Below are 27,739 nucleotides of genomic sequence, written 5' to 3' on the forward strand. Positions count from 1 at the left end.
CCCTCCGGGTACTCCGGCTTACTTGCCAACCCTCCCGTTTTTAGCGGGAGAATCCCGGTATTCAGCGCCTCTCTCGACAACCTCCCGGCAGAGATTTTCTCCTGACAAACTCCCGGTATTCAGCCGGAGCTGGAGGCCACGCCCCCTCCAGCTCAATGCGGACCTGAGACTGAGTGGGGACAGCCTGTTCTCACGTCCGCTTTCCCACAATATAAACAGCTTGCCTGCCCAATGACGTCATAACATCTAGGGCTCTTAGAGAGCAGAGTGCACAACTGCGCACACAACAAGGAGACAAAGCAGAAGAACGAGGAAATTACAGACATGGCGACGCCGTCGACGAGCAAGATGAAGAAATACGCTTGCAAGTTCCAAAACGAATGGAAACAAGAATTTCAGTTCATCCAGGACAGTTAGAAGGGGAAGGTGTATGTTGCCTGTAAATTTTGTAGAACAGACTTCTCCATTGAACACGGTGGCCGAAATGATATACTCATCATGAACGGAAAAGTTAAACAGGACAATACTGCCATCTAATGGATAGCCACCGGAACACTGAAATTCACATATTTCTTTTATTTATATGTAAATAATATATATATATATATATATATATATATATATATATATATATATATATATATATATATATATATATATATATATATATATATATATATGTGTGACTGGGCCGGCACGCTGTTTGTATGGAGATAAAACGGACAAGACGACAGGTTGTTGGCAGAGCCTTTAAGGCACGACCCCAATATTGTTGGCCGAGTGGAAATCGGGAGAAATTTGGGAGAATGGTTGCTAGGGAGATCATCGGGAGGTGCACTGAAATTCTGGAGTCTCCCGGGAAAATCTGGAGGGTTGGCAAGTATGCGAGAGGGACAAGCTGTAGAAAATGGATGGATGGTGCCACTTTTGGAACGTTTGACTTAAAAGTGTTGTTACCATGAATTGATTTACGTGGACCCCGACTTAAAAAAGTTGAAAAACTTATTCGGGTGTTACCATCTAGTGGTCGATTGTACGGAATATGTACTGAACTGTGCAATCTACTAATACAAGTTTCAATCAATCAATCAATCGACAAACTGAACCTACAGATAAAACAATGCACATATTTTGAGGAACACAATAAACCCCACTTTTTATTGACACTATTAGAAATGTCTTGATTTTTATAGTGCAATGTGTTTATTTGCCCCACTTCATGTGTTGATTTTCTTTAACTTTGTCTGATTCGTCGTCACTTAGCAACGGCGGAGAGGCGTGCGCAAAGGATTGTGGGAGTCTGAGTCCTGAGGATGAGCGACCGCCCTTTGAAAGCAGCGAGACAAGCCGTCCTGCACTACATGCGTGGAAGGAATGGTTACGGTAAAACCACCCGCTGAAGCACTATAAACCCCCTCCAGGTATGCCTATCGACGTTTCTCGTCGTGTGTTTTGACCGGCGGCGCTTCCAATCCGAATAGATGCCCGGGGAAAAGTGTATTTTAATGCGCGGTTTGATGACGTAATGTTGATAGTCAAAGGCTAAATGGCGAGCATGCTAAGGGGCCCGTTAACGTTACGGTGGCCTCTGATGTTCATTTATAACACGCTGAGTAACATTAATCACTATATAATCATATTCGACGCCGGTAAGTTAAGTTTGGGGGGGGACTGCGTGTTTTTTATGGGCTACATTTTGAGGTTTTGCAGCTGGCATGCTAACATGCCAAACTAGCAAATAATGCTATCATACTGGCTAGCAGGAATTGGTCACAAATGTGCAAGCTTTGAAGTGTTTCATACTTAATGATGATCCTTCTTGTCTTTAACTTCCTCACTTGCTCTGTCCTTGTTGTATGCATATCGTTTGTGCCTGCACTTCTAGTTCCTCAGATTTTATACCTGGCTAATTGTTCACATGCATCTGCTATTCATCACTAATGCACCTTCATGTTCATTGCAGACAATCATCAATACGACAATGGCGGCTGAAGTCGTAGGAGGAAGTGAGTTCCCCGCTCATTACAAAGCCATGATGGACAAACTCAACGAACAGCGACAGTTGGACCAGTTCACAGACATTACTTTGATTGTAGACGGTAGGTTGGGCCATATAGACATATAGGACCTGATTTATATAGGACCTAACTAGAGATGTCCGATAATGGCTATTTTGCCGATATCCGATATTCCCCAACTCTTAATTACCGATTCCGATATCATCCGATACCGATATATACAGTCGTGGAATTAACACATTAAGTGAAGTGAAGTGAAGTGAATTATATTTATATAGCGCTTTTCTCTAGTGACTCAAAGCGCTTTACATAGTGAAACCCAATATCCATGTTACATTTTTAAACCAGTGTGGGTGGCACTGGAAGCAGGTGGGTAAAGTGTCTTGCCCAAGGACACAACGGCAGTGACTAGGATGGCGGAAGCGGGGATCGAACCTGAACCCTCAAGTTGCTGGCACGGCCGCTCTACCACCCGAGCTATACCGCCCACATTATTATGCCTAATTTTGTCGTGATGCCCCGCTGGATGCATTAAACAATGTAACAAGGTTTTCCAAAACAAATCAACTCAAGTTATGGAAAAAAAATGCCAACATGGCACTGCCATATTTATTATTGAAGTCACAAAGCGCATTATTTTTTTTTAACATGCCTCAAAACAGCAGCTTGGAAAGTAAACAACACATAAAACATCACATTTACAACATTAAAACTTGCTCACATAACACATGTGCATACAGACAAGGTAGACTGCAGTCCTTTCACAGAAGCTTTAAACTCATTCAATGTAACAAGGGTTTTAAGTTTAATATTCGATTGTAGGTTATTCCAAGCCTTCGGTGCTGAAAACCTAAATGCTTTCTTGCCCAGTTCAGTTCTTACTTTGGGGACGACAAAATGCCTTGCATTCACTTGTGTGTGTGTGTGAAAAGCCGCAGATGTTATGTGATTGGGCCGGCACGCAAAGGCAGTGCCTTTAAGGTTTATTGGCGCTCTGTACTTCTCCCTACGTCCGTGTACCACTCCGTACAGCGGCATTTTAGTCATAAATTTTACTTTTGGAAACCGATACCGATAATTTCCGGTATTACATTTTAAAGCATTATCGCCGATAATATCAGCAGTCCGATATTGGACATCTCTAGACCTAACTAATCTAACCTACTCAGTGGCTTACAGAGTGTCCGCCCTGAGGTCGGTAGGTGGTGAATTTAAACCCCGGTCGAGTCATACCAAAGACTATAAAAATGGGACCCATTACCTCCCTGCATGGCACTCACAGCATCAAGGGTTGGAATTGGGGGTTGAATCACCAAAAATGATTCCCGGGCGCGGCCACCGCTGCTGCACACTGCTCCCCTCACCTCCCAGGGGGTGAACAAGGGAATGGGTCAAATGCAGAGGACAAATTTCACCCCACCTAGTGTGTGCGTGACTATCATTGGTACTTTAACTTGAACTAAGATCCAAATACGATGCGCTAAACGTGTGCAATCTATAAAATAGCTGTACCATTAACAGGCATGTTGAGTGGGATTTACTAAGACTGTGTGTGCAGGCTCGTTCTCACGAGACGCTTTTTTTTTTTTCCACGGGTCAACTGTCGAGAGGGATGAACAAACCCAGAAAATGGCCTCCTTATTATCGAGTGGTGCTGATTTGGAAGTAAATGTCGACTTTGAGTATTTTATGTGATGGAGTGTTGACTCATTGTAAGACCATTTTGGTTGTTGTGGACTAACGGCGTCTGGAAATTAAAAAAATATCTTGCTGCCAGGTTCTTTTGTTGCGTGGGAAATGGGAGTAAAAGCCAAGAAAACCGAACAAGAGGTGAATGACGAAAAGGCTGCGGACTACCAAAAAAAGACAAGTGTTAACTTTTTGCCAGACCCTCTCTATTTCTGACGGTTGGGTAGGAGAAAAGGATGGCATGAAGCTCTGGCCGCCGACCATGTACTTTGATATAGGCATGTACCTTGGAGTCCCAAACATGGACACAAGAATGCTTCAAAGTTACAAAGAAGGCAAGGCTTACAGTTATTTCACAACAGGTCAGATTTCCTTTATGTTAGTATTTTAATGATACCATATGGTGAGATCACCATATTTAAAATAACACTCATGAATGTCAGACTTTGTTTGTTTCCATCTTGTGAGGTGATATGTACTATTCGAACATCCCACAACTGCGCAAATTGTCTTCGGCATATTCAAAAATATACACGACATGGAATAAACAAAAATTCAGAAATATATATCCTACTATTCACGCTAAAGTGTAAAAACAAACAACGAACTGACAAAGTTTACCAGAAAAAGTATGGAGTCCCTGCTTTTGTTTATCCCTCCCCAACTTTGACCTCGACAAATTGGACATGCGCCAAAGCCAAATTCGAACCGGTCCGTCGAAAAGTGGCGTAGGCCGCCTTATTTAAATAAGGATTTTGCGTGTACTATACGGAGACAGCCATTTACTGCACACCCATGTTATCATGCTCCTACCTGTGGAATTTTGCTATGTTTTCAAACAAGCAGGAGACATTTACCACTTTTTATGGACATTTTAGAAGCAGACGTGCAGGGCATCAGGATTAACACCAATTTTTTTACTGAGGTGCGCAAAAGGCAAGCTGCACTATTGTGCTCAAGACACAAAAAATGCATACTTCAAAATTGTTATCATATAGGATTTATGTTGGTAATATATGTTTTACGTAAAAAAACAAATGTCATTAAAAATATTAAATGACACCAAAACGCATCAATTTAATTAATTTTGATCAGCCCCCTAAGTCATCCAGCAGCTATGAAATTATAAAAGGATGTCGCTGCATAGACAGTGTCTGTTTTATTTCTGACCATCCAAATATGTTGAAAAGTACACAAAGGTTGGAGGATTCTCTATCCATTGTCTCTTTTTAGCGCTCCGTCAGTTTGCACGTCCTTTTCAAACGTGCTAAAACGCAAAATTGTGCTCTCAAAACAGTGTTGATGAATCACATTGCGCGTACTGTATAATATATTTGCGTTTTCATCCTCCCAGTATTGTGTGTTTTAATGATCAGCATATATTTTTGCATATAAATAAAGACTGAGACGCAAAATAGATTGCACGCCTTATTCTGCTCACTTAAGAGACCCAATCCACTTTGCACATGTTTAGTAGATCAGCTTTGCGTGTGCTATCAAGTTTGCACGTGTTTTAGTAGAGGCAAACCTTTAGAAAATAAGACACAGTGTGTTATGATGATGGGGTTTTAAACAACCATTTTCCCCTTTTGGTAGGACACCAGTTCAGAGCACATAAAGCCGTGTTGGCAGCGTGCAGTCAGTTCTTCCACAAGTTCTTCCAGGATTTTACCCAGGAGCCTTTGGTGGAGATTGAAGGTACTGTACTACCATTCTGTTAATAAAGTTGATTTATGTGTAGGGTTGTCCAGTATTTTGGAACCGCTACCAAAATATAGGGTGATACTTTCCAAAATTTGGGGGACCACAAAAAATATAATTATTAGCTTTATTTGTACAGAAAATCTTATGATACATTAAACAAATGTTAATTGTTGCACGCAAAAAATATTTTTGGCATTAAATAACATAATGAACATACTGGACAACTTCTCTTTTAGTCGTAAAGTAAGCTAACGGTTACAAAGGCTCCTAATTTGGTTGGTATGCAGGAACATTTTTGATTTTGTATTTTGTCAACATTATGAGGGACAAGCGGTAGAAAATGGATGGATGGATGAATAGATTATTAATCTAATTGTTCATTTGCTGTTAATATCTGGTTACTTTTTGTTTTAACATGTTGTGCCTGCTAAAACCCCACTTATGAACTTTCAGTTTTGGTTGATTTTGGTGGCACCAGTGGACTAAAGCGGTAGTGTTTTGCCTAAAGGAAGACCACATTTCCCATGAAGGCTAGCACATAGTGTCAAACTGACAAGATAACGCCACAATGATTCGGTATTACTGATCTTTCCACAGTAGGAACCTACCGTATTTTTCGGACTATAAGTCGCTCCAGAGTATAAGTCGCACCAGCCGAAAATGCATAATAAAGAAGGGAAAAAACATATATAAGTCGCATTTTTGGGGGAAATTTATTTGATAAAACCCAACACCAAGAATAGACATTTGAAAGGCAATTTAAAATAAATAAAGAATAGTGAACAACAGGCTGAAAGTGTACGTTATATGACGCATAAATAGCCAACTGAGAACGTGTCTGGTATGTTATTGTAACATATTATGGTAAGAGTCATTCAAATAACTATAACATATAGAACATGCTATATGTTTACCAAACAATCTGTCACTCCTAATCGCTAAATCCCATGAAATCTTATACGTCTAGTCCAGACCTGGGCATTGTGCGGCCCGCGGGCCGCATCCGGCCCTTTGTACGTCCCTGTCCGGCCCGCGTGAGGCCAATTATAAATTACAAAATAAATTTAAAAAAGCATCTATTTCGAGTGTGCAATACAACGGTGCTGCTTTTGTTTTGAAAAGCGTTATTTGTATTACTTCCGTGTGGACGTATGCTCGTGCGCGCAGCGGCAATCTCAAATTACAAAATAAATTTAAAATAAACATCTTTGTCGTGCGTGCAATACAACTGTGCTGCTTTTATTTTGAAAAGTGTTATATGTGCGTATGTCCTGTGAGGGAAGGCGCACAGCGACAGGTGATGCCCGGTTATCCCCGAGACGCTAAAAAGAGAAAAGTTGATGACGAATGGCGTGTTTTCAACAAGACATGGACTGCCAAGTAAAGGTAAAGCCGTGTGCTTATTTGTGGTACACACGTTGCTGTGTTTAAAGAATATAGTGTAACGACCTGCTGAAGTAGATGTTGTCTTCTTGAGTTGCGTAAATGAGGAGTGAGGAGACGTGCGTGTGGAAGGAACGAGATATGTTGAGCTGTGTTAGTATAGCTTGCTCAATAAAACTTTAAAAAGAGCGTCAGTCTTGATGTGCACTTCTTCTGGACGCTACAATTGGTGGCAGAAGAAAACTTTGCGCATACTGCACTGTTTGTGTGCTATGTGATCGGGAGGTACGTGCCACGTGAGGAGCTCGCCGCAAAGAGAGAGAGAGAGGGAGAGAGAGAGAGGGAGAGAGAGAGAGAAAGGAAGGAGAGAGGCAGTGTCTACAAGTGCAGCTCACGCTCCTTGCCATGGGGGAATTCCGCCCTCAATGAAGACTCCCAGGTTTGATGGCAAGGCGAACTGGGAGGCATTTCATCCCACTTCTGACATCAATTGTAGCGTCCAGAAGAAGTGCACACCAAGTCTGATGCACTTTTTAAACTTTTATTGAGCATGCTATACTAACACAGCTCAACTTATCTTGTTCTTTCCAAAAGGAAAACCAATCCTCACTCCTCATTTCCGCAACAGCAACGCTTCCTCCTTCTTCGCCAATCACCTTACAGGCGTGCTACGTTCACAACAAAGAGGATGCAGGATAAAGTGACAGAAATTGAAATTTTTGTATTGTAATATACATCAGGAAGTGTTGTGTAAGAAAGTGTTAAAAATAAAACCATCAAAAGCCATCTGCTTTTGTATAAAGATAAGTTAGGTTAAATGAAAATATTATTATTATTATTTTCTATCTTACGGTATATCAAAAATAATTTGAGCAAAATTTAATTGAAATATTGTCGGTGTGGCCCTCCAGCAGTGCTCAGGTTGCTCATGCGGCCCCCGGTAAAAATGAATTGCCCACCCCTGGTCTAGTCCCTTACGTGAATGAGCTAAATAATATTATTTGATATTTTACAATAATGTGTTAATAATTTCACACATAAGTTGCTCCTGAGTATAAGTCGCACTTGTAACTATGAAAAAAACTTAGTCCGAAAAATATGGTACATATTTCACTCAAACTTTATATTTGCAATTTGCCGTACTTTAAATTTATTTTTATTTTTTTTAATGTCACTTTGACGCACCAACATGTCGATGAAAAAAATTACCTGTATTTTTCAAAGGCAGTATAGTACTTGTGTTTAATTAACTAGTGCAGTGTATACTGTACAACCCAATTTATGAGGTTTGGTGTATGTGAGGAAATCCAGTAGTCTGTCTCACCAATGCTGCTTTGTCTCGTCACATCAGGGGTTAGCAACATGGCGTTCCGGCAACTGATGGAGTTCACGTACACCGCCACATTGGCCGTAGCGGGAAAAGAAGAAGCCTACGATGTGTGGAAGGCTGCCGAATACCTCCAGATGCAGGAAGCCATCAAGGCGCTCAGCAACAAGTGAGTCTCTCATTTAAAGTGAAGCTGTCACCACGTCAATTCTTCACAGGCCCTTCCTTGTTTTGATGAGCGGAAATGACCATATGGCAGCCCTTTGAGACATTTGTGATTAAAGGCCTACTGAAATGCGATTTTCTTATTTAAACGGGGATAGCAGGTCCATTCTATGTGTCATACTTGATCATTTCGCGATATTGCCATATTTTTGCTGAAAGGATTTAGTAGAGAACATTGACGATAAAGTTCGCAACTTTTGGTCGCTGATAAAAAAGCCTTGCCTGTACCGGAAGTAGCAGACGATATGCGCGTGACGTCACCGGTTGTGGAGCTCCTCACATCTGCACATTGTTTACAATCATGGCCACCAGCAGCGAGAGCGATTCAGACAGAGGAAGCGACGATTTCCCCATTAATTTGAACGAGGATGAAAGATTTGTGGATGAGGAAAGTGAGAGTGAAGGACTAGAGGGCAGTGGAAGCGATTCAGATAGGGAAGATGCTGTGAGAGGCGGGTGGGACCTGATATTCAGCTGGGAATGACTAAAACAGTAAATAAACACAAGACATATATATACTCTATTAGCCACAACACAACCAGGCTTATATTTAATATGCCACAAATTAATCCCGCATAACAAACACCTCCCCCCTCCCGTCCATATAACCCGCCAATACAATTCAAACACCTGCACAACACACTCAATCCCACAGCCCAAAGTACCGTTCACCTCCCCAAAGTTCATACAGCACATATATTTCCCCAAAGTCCCCAAAGTTACGTACGTGACATGCACATAGCGGCACGCACGTACGGGCAAGCGATCAAATGTTTGGAAACCGCAGCTGCATACTCACGGTACCGCGTCTGCGTATCCAACTCAAAGTCCTCCTGGTAAGAGTCTCTGTTGTCCCAGTTCTCCACAGGCCAATGGTAAAGCTTGACTGTCAATTGGGAGAGTGGCCGTGCCAGCAACCTGAGGGTTCCTGGTTCGATCCCCACCGTCACATCCGTTGTGTCCTTGAGCAAGACACTTCACCCTTGCTCCTGATTTTTTTTTTGGTTAGGGCCTTGCATGGCAGCCCGTGCCATTCAGTGTGTGAATGTGTGTGTGAATGGGTGAATGTGGAAATAGTGCCAAAGCGCTTTGAGTACCGGTACCTTAAAAGTAGAAAAGCGCTACCCATTTACCCATTTACAGTGCGTTGCAGATGCGTTGGTTCGCTTGTCACTGTCACATTTGCATGAGACAGCTAGTATGTGTCATTATTATAATAACCTATTGTTGGCCAAAACAAAGGTAACTATTTTGTGTATGCTGAAAGGCAGTTTTCCTAATATTTTCCTAATTTTTCATTTACCCAACAATGATTATAATGGTTTAACAATGTAAAATGTGCAATTAGGAGAGGGAAAAGTGCTGCCGCATCAGCTTTACAAATGCCATGTGTTATATGCCCCTAATGAATGTGGCAAAGACATCTAAGGGCGACACATGTCGTCGTGGATAAGAGGCGTTTATTTGTGATTAGAGATGTCCGATAACGGCTTTTTTGCCGATATTCCGATATTGTCCAACTGTTAATTACCGATTCCGATATCAACCGATATATACAGTCATGGAATTAACACATTATTATGCCTAATTTTGTTGTAAAGCCCCGCTGGTTGCATTAAACAATGTAACAAGGTTTTCCAAAATAAATCAACTCAAGTTATGGAAAAAAATGCCAACATGGCACTGCCATATTTATTATTGAAGTCACAAAGTGCATTATTTTTTTTAACATGCCTCAAAACAGCAGCTGGGCGGGGTTGAGGTGGGGTAGCGGGGGGTGTATATTGTAGCGTCCCGTAAGAGTTAGTGCTGCAAGGGGTTCTGGGTATTTGTTCTGTTGTGTTTATGTTGTGTTACGGTGCGGATATTCTCCCGAAATGTGTTTGTCATTCTTGTTTGGTGTGGGTTCACAGTGTTTGGGGCATATTTGTAACAGTGTTAAAGTTGTTTATACGTCCACCCTCAGTGTGACCTGTATGGCTGTTGACCAAGTAGGATTTGCATTCACTTGTGTGTGTGAAAAGCCGTACATATTATGTGATTGGGCCGGCACGCAAAGACAGTGCCTTTAAGGTTTATTGGCACTCTGTACTTCTCCCTACGTCCGTGTACCACTCCGTACAGCGGCGTTTTAAAAAGTCATAAATTTTACTTTTTGAAACAGATATCGATAATTTCCGATATTACATTTTAAAGCATTTATCAGCCGATACTATCGGCAGTCCGATATTATCGGACATCTCTATTTGTGATGACACGGGTTTATTTTCCAAGTAGATGACACCCCCTCAATAATTGCCTGTCTTCTATATCAGGATCGACGAAACTCCTTCAGTGACGGAAAAGCGTAGCAGTAGAAAAAGGAAGTTTACAGAGACGTCTTACGTGATTGCAGAAGCCCTGCCCGCAGTGGAACAGGTTTGCATATTTGTTGTCAATATCGCGCCTGACAAAGCAGGACGTTCATGAAATGTCCGGCATAAAATATTGACTGATTTTCTCCCGCAGGTAGAGGTAGAGATGATAGCGGATGGTGCCATTGCTGTGGAGGACACAGGACTGGAGGAGGTAGTCGATGTGGCAAACAACGCCCAGTCAAACGACTCGGCGTTGGCGTTGCTTGCTGACATAACCAGCAAGTACCAGCAGGGGGAGCCTTCACTACAAGTAGTGAAGAAAGGAGACATTGAAGAGGTACATTGAGCTTTATTGTGCAGTTACAGTAGATTATGGCTTTTAATGTTTTCATTATTTGTCATTAAGGATGTGCTGATTGATCAGCCACTGATCAGTATCGCCAGATTTTCCTGTAAAAGTACATGATCGCTATTATGCTTTCCAATGCCGATCACAAACGGCAATCCCTTTATTTTAGTCCGCCTGCTGACAAGCTAGCAGCTAATCATGTATCTCCATACAAAGTGTTGGGCCGGTCCCATAAGGTAATAATCATCAATATTACGGCAAATAAACTGCATTTTTTAGTATCTTATGTAACATTATCACTGGAGGACAAGGCTTAACATGCTACACACCAAGAGCCAGCAAGGACCAGGCATGTTAACAGCCAAGCTATTTTGAAGCAACATTAAGCTACACCAACAAATAAGTAAATGGTAAATGGGTCGTACTTGTATAGCGCTTTTTTACCTTTTTAAGGGACTCAAAGCGCTTTGACACTATTTTCCACATTCACCCATTGACACACACACATTCACACACTGATGGCGGGAGCTGCCATGCACGGCGCTAACCAGGCCCATCAGGAGCAAGGGTGAAGTGTCTTGCTCAAGGACACAACGGACGTGACTAGGATGGTAGAAGGTGGGGATTGAACCAGTAACCCTCAGATTGCTGGCACGGCCACGCTCCCAACTTCGCCACGCCGTCCCCCTAATAATAATAAGTGCTTAGTAAACTTTAAAACATGTAGATGGAATTGCAACTTTCAGCAGAAAGTAGGCCGCAATTAACAGGAAATTAACAAGTAGATTAATTAGTGTCTAGAGAGAGGATACTATTCTAGCAACTGTTGGTGTGTCAGCATTGCTGCAGCCAGAAGTACCCAACATGAAAGGGCAAGGCGAATCAATCCATAAACTAGTGGGTAGCGTTAGTACATGATTGATTATAGAGTGATTGGATTGATATTTTTATTTTCTCAAATTTTTTTTTTGTTAATAATTACAAATTTAGAGAATCATTCCAAAAACCAAAGGATTTGAATGAGTAATAGTTTTTGCTTTTGTCTAGTTATTGTGTACTTTTGACTTTGTTTTGCTTAAACAATTGTATGTACAATGAACTCATATAAATTGTGTTGATATTGTTGAACTGTAAATAGCACTCACCATAAATAAATGTAAAAATGAATATGTGATTGATATAGGTATCGGCCGATCTCAGTCATTGATGATCTATATCTGAATCTGCAGCATAAAAACCCTGATCAGAACATCCCTATTTGTCATATCAATGGACTTGTTGGACGCGACAAATGCCTAAAGGGTGAACGGTTTTATGTGTGTTTGTGCAGGAAGTCCTCTATCAGGAAGAAACAGTGACGGCTTCTAAAGTGCTCGAGAATGTGGAGGTGGTGGAGGTCCAGATATCTCAAGTGGACAACACCTTTCGCTGTAGCAAGTGTGACCGCAGCTTCAAACTGTACTATCACCTGAAGCAGCACCTGAAAACGCACCTGGGCATGATGAAAAAGCAGCACGTGTGCAGCCACTGCGGCAAAGCCTACACGCGGGAGGGCGCCCTCAATCAGCACTTGAGCTCATTCCATTTCGAAGCAGAGGAGCTGGCTCAAAATCAGAAAGCCCAAAAGAGAGTCCATGTTTGCGAGTACTGCAAGAAGCACTTTGACCACTTTGGACACTTTAAGGAGCACCTGCGAAAGCATACTGGTGAGACAAGAATGAAATTGTCTGTTAAGTGGGTCAAAAACTCATTCTCACCTTTTCTGTGGTTTATCTGTAGGTGAAAAACCATACGAGTGTCCAGACTGCCATGAAAGATTTGCAAGGAACAGCACACTCAAGTGCCATATGGCTGCCTGTCAGAACGGAGCAGGGGCCAAGAAGGGACGGAAGAAACTCTATGAATGTCAGGTATAGTTATGAGATCTCATGACAACAAAGAAAGGGTCATATATTTCACATTTTTATGTAGTAAAAATAACTTTATTGTCCTTGTCAGTTTTTTCTTGGCTGATTTTTGGTAGTAGGATTACGACACAAACTACTGATTAATGTGTATATGCATTAATTCCCCTGTAAAAAAGTGCATTAATCTAAGTGAGTAAATGATCAAATGCAGGCAGATGCAGGACGTTTGTAAAGTACAGCTGTACCTTAATTTAGTATTTTAGACACCAATCAGAATTAACTTTAAGGATCTCTTAAGTCCTCTTCTGTCTGCTGTAAGAGGGAAATGCTTACATTGTTACTGTATTGCAAAAATACATGTGATGTCTTAAGATAATGCAACTACTGTACTGTAGTTGTTTCTATTACGACTATATTGTTTTTAAAACAATATTTCCTATCCAAAATGTTGTTTTTCTTTTTGAAAGGCATGTTACATATTAAAATTGTACCTTTTTGGGAATAAATGTATTTAAATTAATTTTAATGTGCGGCGCTGCTTCAAGATAATAGTATTGTGAGTTACGAGCATGGTAGTGGAACAATAAAGCTATGTGCTCATAGGTTGAGTTACCACTGTCTAACGTTTTAGAAAATAAAACAAAGTCACCAAAATGTAATTACAAAGTCATTGCTAAGATTATATTCAACTTTAGCAGTTCAATAAAATAAGCACCATTTGTGCTTAAACGGCACAAAATGGTGGACTATTTTCCAGTATTTTGACAGGCATAGAAAATTGCGCAGTTTGTAATAATGACTAAAAAGATGCACTGGTCATTTTTGTGTCCTACATGGCCACTCAGATGCTCAGAATATTGAAAAAGATGTGCAATAGTGTGTTCACTGTCTTCTTCCCACTCCAGGTGTGCAACAGTGTATTCAACAGCTGGGACCAGTTCAAAGACCATCTCGTGAGCCACACTGGAGACAAGCCCAATCACTGTACCATGTGCGACTTGTGGTTCACTGACCCTAAAGAGCTTAAGGGCCACCTCAAAGACACTCACTCCATTGAGGACGACCAGTCGCCCCAACAGATAGTGGTCGGCGACACCGCGGTGCTCGGCATCACGACGCAAAACATTGAGACAACGGAAACGGTGCTGCTGGACGACGGCATCCAAGTGGAACATGTCACGATGGACCCCATAGAAGTGATGGAGATGGAAGAGACCACCACAGTGGTGGTGGAGGACGGAGGCATGACTGAGATGTGTGAGGAGGACATGGAGAGACTGAAGCAGGCCGGCGTGCAAATCCAAGTGGTGCGGGTGTCCTCTAGTGACGTGGAACAGCATATAATATGCCCTCAAGTGGAAGTAGAGGTGGAAGGGGAGATGCTGAATGTAGACGAAACCATACACGCAGTGGTTGTATGAAAATGTACATCAGAATGGACTTACTTTGAGAACTGAGCACTGCATGGACACTGTACATCATCAAAATATCCTCTTTTTTTTTTGGCATGGTTCTCAACGCTCCCCCTGGACAGCTGTGTATTTGCCATGTACGAAAGAATACCGTATTTTTCGGACTATAAGTTTGCTCCGGAGTATAAGTCGCACCGGCCGAAAATGCATAATAAAGAAGGAAAAAAACATACATAAGTCGCACTGGAGTATAAGTCGCATTTTTGGGGGAAATTTATTTGATAAAACCCAACACCAAGAATAGACATTTGAAAGGCAATTTAAAATAAATAAAGAATAGTGAACAACAGGCTGAATATGTTATATGACGCATAAATAACAAACTGAGAACGTGCCTGGTATGTTGATTGATTGATTGAGACTTTTATTAGTAGGTTGCACAGTGAAGTACATATTCCGTACAATTGACCACTAAATGGTAACACCCGAATAAGTTTTTCAACTTGTTTAAGTCGGGGTTAACGTAACATACTATGGTAAGAGTCATTCAAATAACTATAACATAGATATATATGTTATAGTTTACATATAGTTTACCAAACTATCTGTCACTCCTAATCGCTAAATCCGATGAAATCTTATACGTCTAGTCTCTTACGTGAATTAGCTAAATTATATTATTTGATATTTTACGGTAATGTGTTAATAATTTCACACATAAGTCGCTCCTGAGTATAAGTCGCACCCCTGGCCAAACTATGAAAAAAACTGCGATTTATAGTCAGAAAAATACGGTATTGTATTTCAACACCTTCATCATATCACACATCGCCCTGTGATTTTTTTTTTTTAATTTGGCTCGCTGGTAAAATGGCGTGGCTTCTCATATGAAACCTAACACACAACAGCGCTTGGCAGTAATGTTACACTTTTGATCAACCAGATTGAATGATTTTTGTAGGAAAAATAACAAACTGTTTACAGAATACCCTACACTTATTTTCCCAGTAAAACAACACCATATATATTTTGTCAAAAATGCAAGACTTTAGAAGTGGTGATTTTTAATAAGTTTAATTAAATATAGATAAGTATTGTTCAATGTTGTAAGGGCGGATTTCAGTAACATTTTAGAATGAAATGTACTGTGCTGGGCGGGGCCCTAATGGTGACGTCTTTACCCTATTGGTTTAAAGCTTACATGACGGAACCAGGAAGTTGCCCCTGATTGGCCCATTCGCCGGCCACTCAAAACAACTTCCCCATGACAACACAATCAACCGTGCGGCAGCTTTGGCTGCATCGTCAATGTCACCGACCACCGGGAAAGATGTTTCTCGAAGGAATTTTGCCACTTTCCCCAATGGCTCTATTAAGGTAAACACATATTCTAGAACTAGTGCAAACATCTCGGCTCGTTCTTACAAAACGGGCTAGTTTTTACCGTTTTACGGTGAATGGCTGGTTTCTCCAGGTGCTAACACTAAACAGTCAATATACGCAAATAACTGAAACAGCATAGCAATTTGTACTTAGCTTTTTATTTGGATAAAACACTTTGAAAATGTATACTTAATTTTATAGATGTCTTTTATTGTTAGTTGCTAGTATGGCGTTTGACTTCAAATTGGTGCATCACCTAACACGCTAATCCAAAGTAGTGTTTACTGTGATTTAGATGCTAGCTGGCTAACAGAGTTTGTCTTCAGCACCTGTTGCTCTCAGAAGGCTGCAACATCCTTTAAGATCTATTTATTTGATCTTTTTTTTAGCCACCACAGCGATAGAAATACTTTTCGGAAAACAAACTGCTAATTTTATGAATTTGCAGCACGTGTTTTTCCTCATGGTCCTGATTAGTGCAGTTAATACCTGGGTTTATTTTTCAAAATGGCAACAAACGACACTATCTTCTCGAACTTGACTTTTAGAATAAATAATTGGTTTGGTGTGATTAACATAAGTATAAAGGCACAATATATCAATATGTTTGTAAAATCATGAGCAAAAGGCATAAGGCTAGAAGAAAAATAATTGTGCCATATCTTTAAAAGTACCCTATATTGCCCAAAGTATTTGGCCACCCATCCAACTGATCATAATCAGGTGTGTAAAATCAAGCACTTGGGCATGGAGACTGTTTCTACAAACATTTGTTAAAGAATGGGCCGCCACTCTCAGGAGCTCTTGTGATTTCCAGCGTGGAACTGTCATAGGGTGCCACCTGTGCAACAAATCCAGTCGTGAAATTTCCTCCCTCCTAAATATACCAAAGTCAACTGTTTGCTTTATTATAAGAAAATGGAAGAGTTTGGGAACAACAGCAACTCAGCCACGAAGTAAACTGACAGCGAGGGGGTCAGTGGATGCTGCAGCGCATAGTGCAAAGAGGTCGCCGACATTCTGCTCAGTCAGTTGCTACAGAGCCCCAAACTTTATGTGAGCCTTCAATTAGCCCACGTACAGTACGCAAAGAGCTCCATGGAATGGCTTTCCATGGCTGCATCTAAGGCATACATCACCAAGTCCAATGCAAAGCGTGGGATGCAGTGGTGTAAAGCACGTCGCCACTGGACTCTAGAGCCGTGGAGACGCCTTCTCTGTAGTGATGAATCACGCTTTTCCATCTAGCGATCTGATGGACGAGTCTGGGTTTGGAGGTTGCCAGGAGAACGGTACATTTCGGACTGCATTGTGCCGAGTGTGAAATTTGATGGAGGAGGAATTATGATGTGGGGTTGTTTTTCTGGAGTTGAGCTTGGCCCCTTAGTTCCAATGAAAGGAGCTTTGAATGCTCCAGGATACCAAACAATTTTGGATAATTCCATGCTCCCAACCTTGTGGGAACAGTTTGGAGCGGGCCCCATCCTCTTCCAACATGACTGTGCACCAGTGCACAAAGCAAGGTCCATAAAGACATGGATGACAGAGTCTGGTGTGGATGAACTTGACTGGCCTGCACAGAGTCCTCACCTGAACCCGATAGAACACCTTTGGGATAAATTAGAACGGAGACTGAGAGCCAGGCCTTCTCGGCCAACATCAGTGTGTGACCTCACCAATGCGCTTTTGGAAGAATGGTGGAAAATTCCTATAAACACACTCTGCAACCTTGTGGACAGCCTTCCCAGAAGAGTTGAAGCTGTAATAGCTGCAAAAGGTGGACCGACATCATATTTAACCCTATGGGTTAGGAATGGGATGGCACTTCAAGTTCATATGTGAGTCAAGGCAGGTGGCCAAATACTTTTGGCAATATAGTGTATGTTATAGAATAATATGGCCTTAGAATAATTTTCCCTAACAGACCGCTCACCAGGAAATTCTGTAAATGAAGTATTTGGCATTTTCATATCAGATGACGCAAATTGCAGATCACCTGTCCAACAAATGTTTTTGGCCTGCCATTGTTTGAATTCCAACAATTTTTGTAGCATTAGTGTAAATGGGATACATACAATACTGTTATCAAAAACTTCAAGACCATTATAATGTTCCGCTAAATTCACATATAAAACCTACATAGACCTACAGTAAAACAGGGGTTGCTCCCTGTTTTTATTTTGGCAAACAAGTGAAAAATGGTGGAAGACCCCTGCTATGGATGGTTAGCTATACGGTGTTAGTAATCTGTTCCAAAAGGTCAGATATAAAACGAATCGCATGAATAATTAAGCAATTTTTTCCATAAGAAATAATTTACCGGTAAATAAAATGAATCCCATCCAGACACCCCAAAATATTAACAAGCAAATTTTTTTCAGAGAATTTTGACTTGACTTGACTTGACTTTATTTATTCATGCTTGCAGTGGAGCCAGGGCCCCACTGAAAAAACAGCCGAACTTTACAATGAATATCAAACAAACACAGATAAAAAAGATGAAAATAACAGACAGTATTTTATATTAAAAAAAAAAAATAATAAAAAAAACATTTTCAGGGCAACAGCAGCATGGAAACTATTAGCATTCTGGTATAATAATAATAATTACAGTTGTTCCTTAACTTACAAGCACATTGCGTTCCACAATCGAGCTTGTAACTCAAAATACTTGTATCTCAAATCATATCAGTCCATTGAAATGAATTGAAATCAATTTATGCCGTGCTTGGCCCTCCCGAAATGCCACAATTTTAACATGTAACATGCCTTTTAAAAATATATATATATTTTTTTGGATAAATATTGTATGAAAAACAATACAATAGCATTTACTAAAAACAATTGTTTTATTTCACCTTGGGGAGCTGATTTTTTAAGTGTCTCCTACAGCTTGCTTCTCCATGGCGTAACAATAAAAACTAGGCAATCGTTTATGTTGCACACAGACATATTTGAGGTCACAGTTGACAACAAGCGATACGAAAGTCCCTGTACCAAAGATAACGATCAACCATCCACTTTGTTAAATCAGGGCTAGACAGGACAAACTGAAACTCGTCAAACACCGCATCTGCAGCTTCTCATAATTTTTATGGATAAATGTCCGCCGTTTAAAAATTTTGCGGCTTCTTGTGGTGCTGGGTCAGCTGCTAACATGTTTTTAATGGTTTGTTTCTCCGATTTGGTCGTCCGCTTTGTCTCCTTTGCGCTAATTTTCTCAGTTCCAGTGTTGGAGAGCAGGATTGTGTTGTTCTCTAAGCGTCCAGTGGTTCTTAACCTGGGTTCGATCGAACCCTCTGGGTTCGGTGAGTCGGCCTCGGGGGTTCGGCGGAGACACACCCGACTCATCGTGTTAATTAAAACTTCTCCCTATCGGCGTATTATGGATAACCCCAAACAATGTTCCCTCTAATTTTCCATATGCGTGAGCAAACGCAAAAACTCCTTGAGCATTCAATGGAGCACATGTGACAACATCAGACGTGCACATGCACCGTGGCCACACCAGCAGCACACCCGTCCCAAACCTGACTAAATAACAAGTTAAATGTTTTATTATTATAATCAAATGACAGTAGTCATTTCCCTGAGATTAAATTCTAAAATAAGTGTTTTGGCCCACTTACAAGGACAACAACAAAAAATATTGTTTTTCATAATTTGTACCCCTTTCAGATATCGCATTTAGTTCCCACTAAAACATTCACATGTTGCACAATGAGATGTAAACATGTAATCATGTGTACATTCCTGTAACTTTCTGCTTGTGAAATATATCTTTATTATTACTTACTAAATATAATAACATAATTTCATGATGACCGTGCCAGCAATCGGACAGTTGCTGGTTACTGGGGTTCAATCCCCACCTTCTACCATCCTAGTCACGTCCGTTGTGTCCTTGGGCAAGACACTTCACCCTTGCTCCTGATGGCTGCTGGTTAGCGCCTTGCATGGCAGCTCCAGCCATCAGTGTGTAAAAGTGTGAGTGAATGGGTGAATGTGGAAATACTGTCAAAGCGCTTTGAGTACCTTGAAGGTAGAAAAGCGCTATACAAGTATAACCCATTTATCATTTATTAATATTTATAAATTAAGATTAAATTAAGAAAAAAACATTTTATTTTTCACTAAAGAAGGGTTCGGTGAATGCGCATATGAAACTGGTGGGGTTCGGTACCTCCAACAAGGTTAAGAACCACTAGTCTAATCAAAACTTGTTTCTTTCTTGAGTAAACAGAGCGGGGACAACAACGTGTAACAATGTAGTAACTCTTAATTGCTCAAATGGCAGTGGCGCAAATACTACTTCTTCTGTATGTTTGATGCATTTTGTTGCAAAAGCAAAATTCTTGTAAAATTATAGTCAAAAATTGGAGCAAACAAAAACCGAGATACCGCTGTACTTGAATCTCAGAGAGAAACAATATAATAAACCGTTCTCTATATTGTATATAATATTATAGCCTTAATTACATTGAATGTGCTACATCTCATAGCTCATTGTGCCTAACTGTTGTATTTATTTCCTTTTTTAATTTTTTGCCACAACTCCTAACCCTGTTTTGTTTAGTGAAATGGCAAACGGCAGATTTCTTCATTTTATAGGCAAGAGTTTTCCTGTGAGATAGATAATTTAAGATATTTTTTTGTGTTCATTCTCTACAGAAAGTGCCAGAATTAGATGCTGAATACATTTACATATTTTTTTGAGGCAAAGAAGCCCCCCCTTCGGCAGCCGTTGATGTCCGACTGAATGAAATGTGATTTTTATGCTTTTGATGGTCAATCGGTCAGAGCACGTGGCTTATTATGCTTCGTGTTGTTTTTGTTGTTTGATGAAGACCTCTTTTGAAATGCATAATGTGGTTTTGAATTGACAAGATGTACAGTATGCATACTCCACTTGTAGTATGAAGCTATATTTAACCTGTTGCATGCTGCACAGCAAAAAAACGTCTTGGATGGTGTAGTTTCAAAGGTGTGCAAGTTTGACACATTTCCTCTATGGATTCCAGAGGGGGCTCGCAGTATACATTGTCGCACCATCATGCTCTTAAGCCTTGTTAACAGTGCATCTTAATTAAAGCACCAGCCAGCTGTGTGTGGGAAAGGGGCGCCACCACTTTTACGTCTATATTTACACAAGTGCACTTAATAAGCTTCTGAATGCATTCTCTTCGCATGCTTGCGGTTAAATTAGTGGAACGGGTCAGGGTGCAAGGCACGGGCACAAACAGAGTGTGCTCCATTGAGGCAGTGAAAGCAAAGGTTGGGAAATACAGCGGCGCAAAAGACAGAAATGATACAACTGATGTCAAGATGGAAACAGTGACTCATTTTTGATCCGCAGCTGCGGCGGAAGGGCTCTAGTGTTTTCCATCGTTGGAGTGTGTGTGAAGAGGCTGCTGATGCCAGCAGTGTGTTCGGCAGCAAAATGCAAACCCTGCAGGATCCTCGGACAAATCATCAAATGTCTGGTGAGTAAGAACCCCGCACTTGGCTTTTTCCTGGCTGCGACTGGGGTCTGATGAATGGTGGACTGTTTGAACCATCACTAGTTGTCATTTTACTGCAGCTTCATCACAGGGAAACGTGATAAAATAAAGCAAAATAATTCATCTGTATTAAGTAGCATTTTAACATTTTAACTGTCAAAGCAAGTGAAAAATATAAGGTAACAATTCCAAGTTGCCTCACAACCTTTTTCTATATGCGTCAACCAAACCTTTAGAAAATGATAAATAATAACAGGATATCATATTTAAAGTGGAGGAAGGCAAATATACTGTATTCTAACCACTCAGCAGCAACTATGACATTGACAGTAATACATCAAGTTGCAAAGTACAAATGTTAAGAATCCTTGCAACAAAGTTTTTGCACCATCTGAAAGTTATGACATTCAGACGAAACACAGCTCACTTTCCCCTCTATGTTGCGTCTTACCTTTTTGTATTACTACTATGTTGACCCAAAGAAGACTCTGTTGCTGGGTTGAAATCACTTGACCTTAAGGTCACTTCCGGGTGTCAGGCGATGGTCTAAAGTCCCATTAGGCTATGTTTATTTACCTGCATCACTGCAAATTTGGGCGTCTTTTAGAAGGTTTAGAGGCAAATAATAATACAAAATATTTAAAATAGGATGGAGTGGACTTATACACGCTTAATAAAAATGATTTTTGAAAGATTTAAACCAGGGGTGCCCATTACGTCGATCGCGAGCTACCGGTCGATTGGAGAGTGTGTCAGTCGATCGCCAACTAGGCATTGAAAAAATAGCCCTAAAAATTAGCGATCAGAAATCTTCTCTATGACGTCAGTTTCGTCACTTGATTGACATTCACGGCACCCTAGGGTCTTGTGAGATGACGCTGGCTGCTGCGAGCTCAGTGTGAAGGAAAAAAAGACCGTCAGGGAGGCGAGAAACACTTTTTATTTCAACCATACCTCCTGTCAAAAGCCTAAAGACTGACCACATAGTTCCTGTCTTCACAATAAAAGCGCTGCTCTATCCTGCCTGCGCTAACAAAATAAGAGTCTCATAAAGCTGGCTTGCACAAGCTCGCAAGCCACGGAGTTTGCCGCGAATGCATTTCTTGTAAAGTGTTTAAAAAGGAGTATGGAAGCTGGACAAATAAGATGCCAAAAAGCAACCACTTTCATGTGGTATTGGACAGAAAGGAGGACTTTTTTTCTCCTCCATTAAAAAATGTGGACGTTGTCAGCAGTACTGTCTGATTCCAATCAATGCAAGTCAGCAGAATCAGGTAATACACCAACTTATATTCTTGTCTTCAGGAAAGAAAGTAATCTTTATGTGTTAAACATGCTTGTATTATCATTAAACACCTTTTAACTCGTTAACAAAAACATCTCTTTCATAAATAAATAAATATAAATTATATATATGAATGAGGTAGATCCCTTCGACTCGGTCATTTAAAAAGTAGCTCGCCTGCTGAAAAGTGTGGGCACCCCTGATTTAAACCATTCATCACCAAGCCATTATTGCTCACCTATTTCTCACTTCCTTAAACACTTACAAGGATTTAAAGGAGAACATATTGAAGGCACATCATGTCTTTACATCATTTACAAATTAAGCATTAATTCGTGAAAGACAACATTGAACTAAGTAACGTATTTGATGGTAATAAAACAATTGACTGCGGTAGTGCTGTGATCGTGACTTTTGCAGTTGATTTTTGCTGCTAATATTAGTCTAATCTACAATTCATGTCTGCATTTGTTTTTATGGTGTGAAGTTCATATTTTGTCTCATTATTTTGTTGTTCAGCATAAATGTTTGCTAGCGTTATCAAGATTCAGTATATGCTGTTGAGCCTACGAGAGATTTATCTATCGAGTTTATTAATACTATTGAATACATTTTCTTGCTGCTAACAAATAGCACCATATAATGTGGTCATCTGTGTCGAAAAAAACACTTGGCTTTTCTGTTCACCAACAACTGAGCTTTTAGTTTCTGTTATGAAACAACAAAAATATGGTGGATTGAGCCGACAATCACAATATTTATTACAAGGACTAAACATTTCGTTAGTTTATTTGCACAACCATGTCTTTGTAGTTATATTTAGGCATAGCAAAAGAACTTAAACCAATGCAATCTATCGTCTTTTCTTTACGTTTCGTTCTGCTTTCAAACACTACTAGTATAGTAGAGACACACAGAACGTTTCTCAAACAAATCAAATGTCCAAACAAACATTTTCCAAAGTGATCGCTGCAAACATTGGCATGGTCCGGTGGTATTCCAGAAGATGATGAAAGTAATATTTTTTAGAGCCATTTTCTACGACACACGTGACTTTCGTTTTTTCACATGATTGTTACCTTTATGAACGACTTCTTTCAGGACTATATGAAAGCTCTCTCCTATCTCTCTATTTCAGGCCTGGGCAATTATTTGACTCGGGGGGGGGCAGATTTAGATAAAAAATTGTGTCTGGGGGCCGGTATATCTATTTTTAGGAACACTAATACAAAACCTCACAATAATGATTGAAAGCTAAAAACGTTATGACAGACCGCCTTAAAAAACGGAATGGAATTTGATATTTTTTTACTGAATGAGACACCCAGAATGTACATGTGGGATTTACAATATTAACTATGAAGGATAAAGCACTGAATATTGACAACATATTTAACAATCAAGCGAAACACAACCAAAATGCAACAAACATAGTGAAGTATAATCACGAAGGGTAAAAAAACCCCCACCTACAATCTGAGATATCTCATAGTGACCAAAGTAACTAATTAGATGACCATAGTAACTAATTAGATGACCATAGTAACTAGTATATGATGCAGATTCCAAGCATTGAAAGACTTAGTATAGTTGAAGATTTACGGTCATTAGAAAACATCACTGCACATCGTAATGGCAGCTACACTTTCCATCTTAAACATCTAAAACATTTATTTGGGAATGTCCGGCGGGCCAGATTGAAAAGCTCAACGGGCCGCATGCCCCGGGCCTTAATTTGCCCAGGTCTGCTCTATTTGAACGATTTGGACACTCAAGAACAGAACAGCTTTACGGCATTTTCTGCTCAAACTCTACACTCACTTGTTTTAATGCTACGCTCGAGCTGCCCATCGTGTGAATTAAGTCGCAAAGAAAAAAATAGACGTGACGTTGCGCCAAACTGTGTTAAAGCTTCTCTCCTTGACACACACACACACACACACACACACACACACACACACACACACACACACACACACACACACACACACACACACACACACACACACACACACACACACACACACACACACACACACACACACACACACACACAAAGAGTCCAGCCCCTCTCGAGAGGACTGGTTCCTGAGCCCTTGCCGTGCGTTGATGTGAGTCCGACAAGATCCAGCCGGAACTTCTCCACCTCCTGCACTAGCTCAGGCTCCTTTCCCGCCAGAGCGAGCTTCGTTAGCCGAGGATCGGACTACCAGGCGCCCTGTCTTCGGGTGCCGCTTAGCTCACATTGCATCCGACCTCTATACCTCCTCCTATGAGTGGAGGGGGGACCTATGTTGGAGGGGGGACCTATGTTGCCTTTTTTGGGCAGGCCCCATGGGGATGGGCCTGGTCACCAGGCGCTCGCCATCGAGCCCCACCTTCAGAGGGGGCCCCGGTGACCCGCGTCCGGCGAGGAGAATCTGGGTCCTAAATTGCGACTTTCCATAGAGGTCTTCAAGCTGCTCTTTGTCTAGTCCCTCACCTAGGACCTGTTTGTCTTGGGACACCCTATCATGGGGCATAGAAGCCCCCAGACAACATAGCTCCTAGGATTAATGAGACACTCAAACTCCTCTACCACGGTAAGGTGGCAGCTCAGGAGAGGACACCAGTCATATTAAAATACGTTCTAATTGTGACAAATATAGACATACGTTTTTTAAAAATCTGTTCCCTTATAAAACACTCCTGGTGACAAATGTTCTTAAAAATTTAATTTTAAGCTAGTGGCATTCAGAAAATTTAGAATGTACTTGTTTTTTTCTTTTTTTTAATCTACAAATGCGTTTTAAACGCCCATTTCGTAAAGTGAACCATTACGTTGGTTGTAGCAGTTCTCTTACAAGCCTCATTAAAGTAGAATGACAAGCGCAGTGATGCCATAGGTTTAAATACTCCATAGTGCTGATAGTTTGTGTCTGTGTGTTTTAATCCATCAATCTGCTGACACTGGTATTTAACACAAGGTTAAATGCAGCTCTTTACAAGTGCAAACACTGCACTGTGTGCTCTCTTTCTTGACACACTCCCTAATGGGCGCTGCTCCAGTCCGACATAAAGGTAAACACGCTGTGTCAGTCTCCATCACCAAGCAACCTCCATCACCAAGCACAGGGAAATCTAAGAGACACTACCGCTCATCTACACGCACTCTGTGCAGACCTATTGGACATCATCATTGGGAAATTGCATCCGTCAGGACAAACAAATCGTGTTGTCCTCTTTAGGTCCTTTTATATTTACATGCATAAAAGACTGGTATTAAAGCCTGGTTTCCTCTTTGCATGTCCTTGGAGGTTGCCTGAGATCAATGCTGACATATTCAGCAAGGTGTTTGATGCACTGCTTTGATTCACTGGCACAGTCTTAACTTAACCTAGGCTCATTTTAATATGGAGATGAATATTGTTTACCCAGTTGTACTGACACCAGCTGTTCATATCACTGTTGGTAGCAAAGAACACGTTTTTTTTTAAAAATGACACCCAAATTCAACATGGGCTGAAAATATTGTATATTGGTCCATTTATCTATTTATTTATTTAAAATAACCATCTACACAACAAAAAAAACATCTCCAAAAGATTTGGACATTTTTGGGCACCTCACGATTTGATTAGATTCCAATGTGTGTTTTATCTAAAAATTGATTATTATTAAAGGAAAAAAAAAAGAAAGTTTGTAATTATTATTTTTTTAAATCGATTCTTGAAAAGTATAAATCAATTTAGAACCGAAATAAATAAAACGCACAATTTGATGTGAATTGATTTTTTGGAGCACCCCTATTCTCCAATACAGTATTGTCATTTGAAAAAAACTAAGAAACTTAAAAATATATATATTTTGTGCAACCGAAAAGGAGCATGAAAAAGCAAAAGCTTATAATGTCCTGCCCCATTACTCAGCTTTAATAATCAGATTCTTTATCAACAATACAATACATAATGACCGTATATAACAATAATTACAGGACACATGTATTGAATATAATTACATCCATGCATACTCATTACACACAATAATTAACCCACTCATCATTTCATCAAATGTATTTTACATAAATACATTGCACCCTTACGATATTTAATGTTCCCCCTCTTTGTTGTACCTATCAAAAACATATTCTTATATATTTTTCATGAAATCGTATGATCGTATTGCTTTGTTTGATTTAACATTTCTGTCAACAAGGTTATATGTTGTGTACTACTATGTGAGTTCCAATGACTTGCAACAATAGTCGCGTAATGCATTCCACCCCCATTTTGCAGAGTATGCAAATATTTGCAGCCCACCTAGTGAGCTGCCGAAACAGGCTGCGGAAATTATTGAAAAGAATGTAAAGTGGAAAAGACTAGAGAGTGATGTTTACTGCAGAAAACTAATTAAGTGTTGTAAATCAGGACAGGCATACAAATACATTTAAAGGGGAACTGCCCTTTTTTAAAATGTTGCCTATCTTTCACAGTCATGATGATGAATGGATTTTATTTTTTATGCATTTTAATTATTAAATAAATAATAAATAAATGATAAATGGGTTATACTTGTATAGCGCTTTTCTACCTTCAAGGTACTCAAAGCGCTTTGACAGTATTTCCACATTTACACATTCACACACACATTCACACACTGATGGCGGGAGCTGCCATGCAAGGCGCTAACCAGCAGCCATCAGAGGCAAAGGGTGAAGTGTCTTGCCCAAGGACACAACGGACGTGACTAGGAAGGTAGAAGGTGGGAATTGAACCCCAGTAACCAGCAACCGATTGCGATCAAAAGTCTGCTTACATCGGTGCCTGTGGGAGGTCCTCTATTTTGCCTATAAAATCCAACAAATAACCATTCAAAAAGCGCCAACAATACTGCAATTACATTTTGTGACTTGAATATTAACCAAGTATTAGTGATATTGTCATTCTAAGTGCTAACGCAGACAAACTATTTATAGCGGCGCTGTGATCACAAGCCCATGTACAATTTTGACATGATCAACTGGTGAGGTGTTTCCACGATTTCTTGATCCCTGGAAGTTTATCGTAGATCCTAAATCATGCATCTCACCTGGATAGAAGAAGGTTGAGAACGTATTCTGGCAAGTTGGTACACTTCAACAGCCGATTAGGACCCAGAAATGGCGAGAACGACGGTTCAAGCCCCCTTTTCTTTGCGAGGATTATGAGTTATTCTTCATTT

General features: G+C 40.4%; 2 protein-coding genes across 4 annotated transcripts in view; both read left to right on the forward strand.

Moving 5' to 3' along the window:
- Positions 1-1,281: 1,281 nt before the first annotated feature.
- On the forward strand, positions 1,282-15,405 carry znf131 (zinc finger protein 131). Its single transcript, XM_062025473.1, has 9 exons — positions 1,282-1,421; positions 1,964-2,099; positions 5,304-5,405; positions 8,146-8,290; positions 10,662-10,764; positions 10,855-11,040; positions 12,383-12,758; positions 12,832-12,962; positions 13,865-15,405. The coding sequence occupies exons 2-9, from the start codon at positions 1,982-1,984 to the stop codon at positions 14,378-14,380; spliced, it is 1,677 nt and encodes a 558-aa protein (XP_061881457.1). The 5' UTR covers positions 1,282-1,421; positions 1,964-1,981; the 3' UTR covers positions 14,381-15,405.
- Positions 15,406-15,594: 189 nt separating this feature from the next.
- Positions 15,595-27,739, forward strand: part of nim1ka (NIM1 serine/threonine protein kinase a) — a 34,622-nt gene continuing 22,477 nt past the window's right edge. For 2 of the 3 annotated variants that reach the window (XM_062025469.1, XM_062025470.1), the window contains exons 1-2: positions 15,597-15,748; positions 21,111-21,237. The gene's annotated coding sequence lies outside the window, so the exon portion shown is untranslated. Of the gene's footprint in view, positions 15,749-21,110; positions 21,238-27,739 lie in introns of all 3 variants that reach the window. The other variant, XM_062025472.1, reaches the window with a different exon arrangement.

The sequence above is a fragment of the Entelurus aequoreus genome, linkage group LG17, assembly GCF_033978785.1.
Source record: "Entelurus aequoreus isolate RoL-2023_Sb linkage group LG17, RoL_Eaeq_v1.1, whole genome shotgun sequence".
Taxonomy (NCBI): domain Eukaryota; kingdom Metazoa; phylum Chordata; class Actinopteri; order Syngnathiformes; family Syngnathidae; genus Entelurus; species Entelurus aequoreus.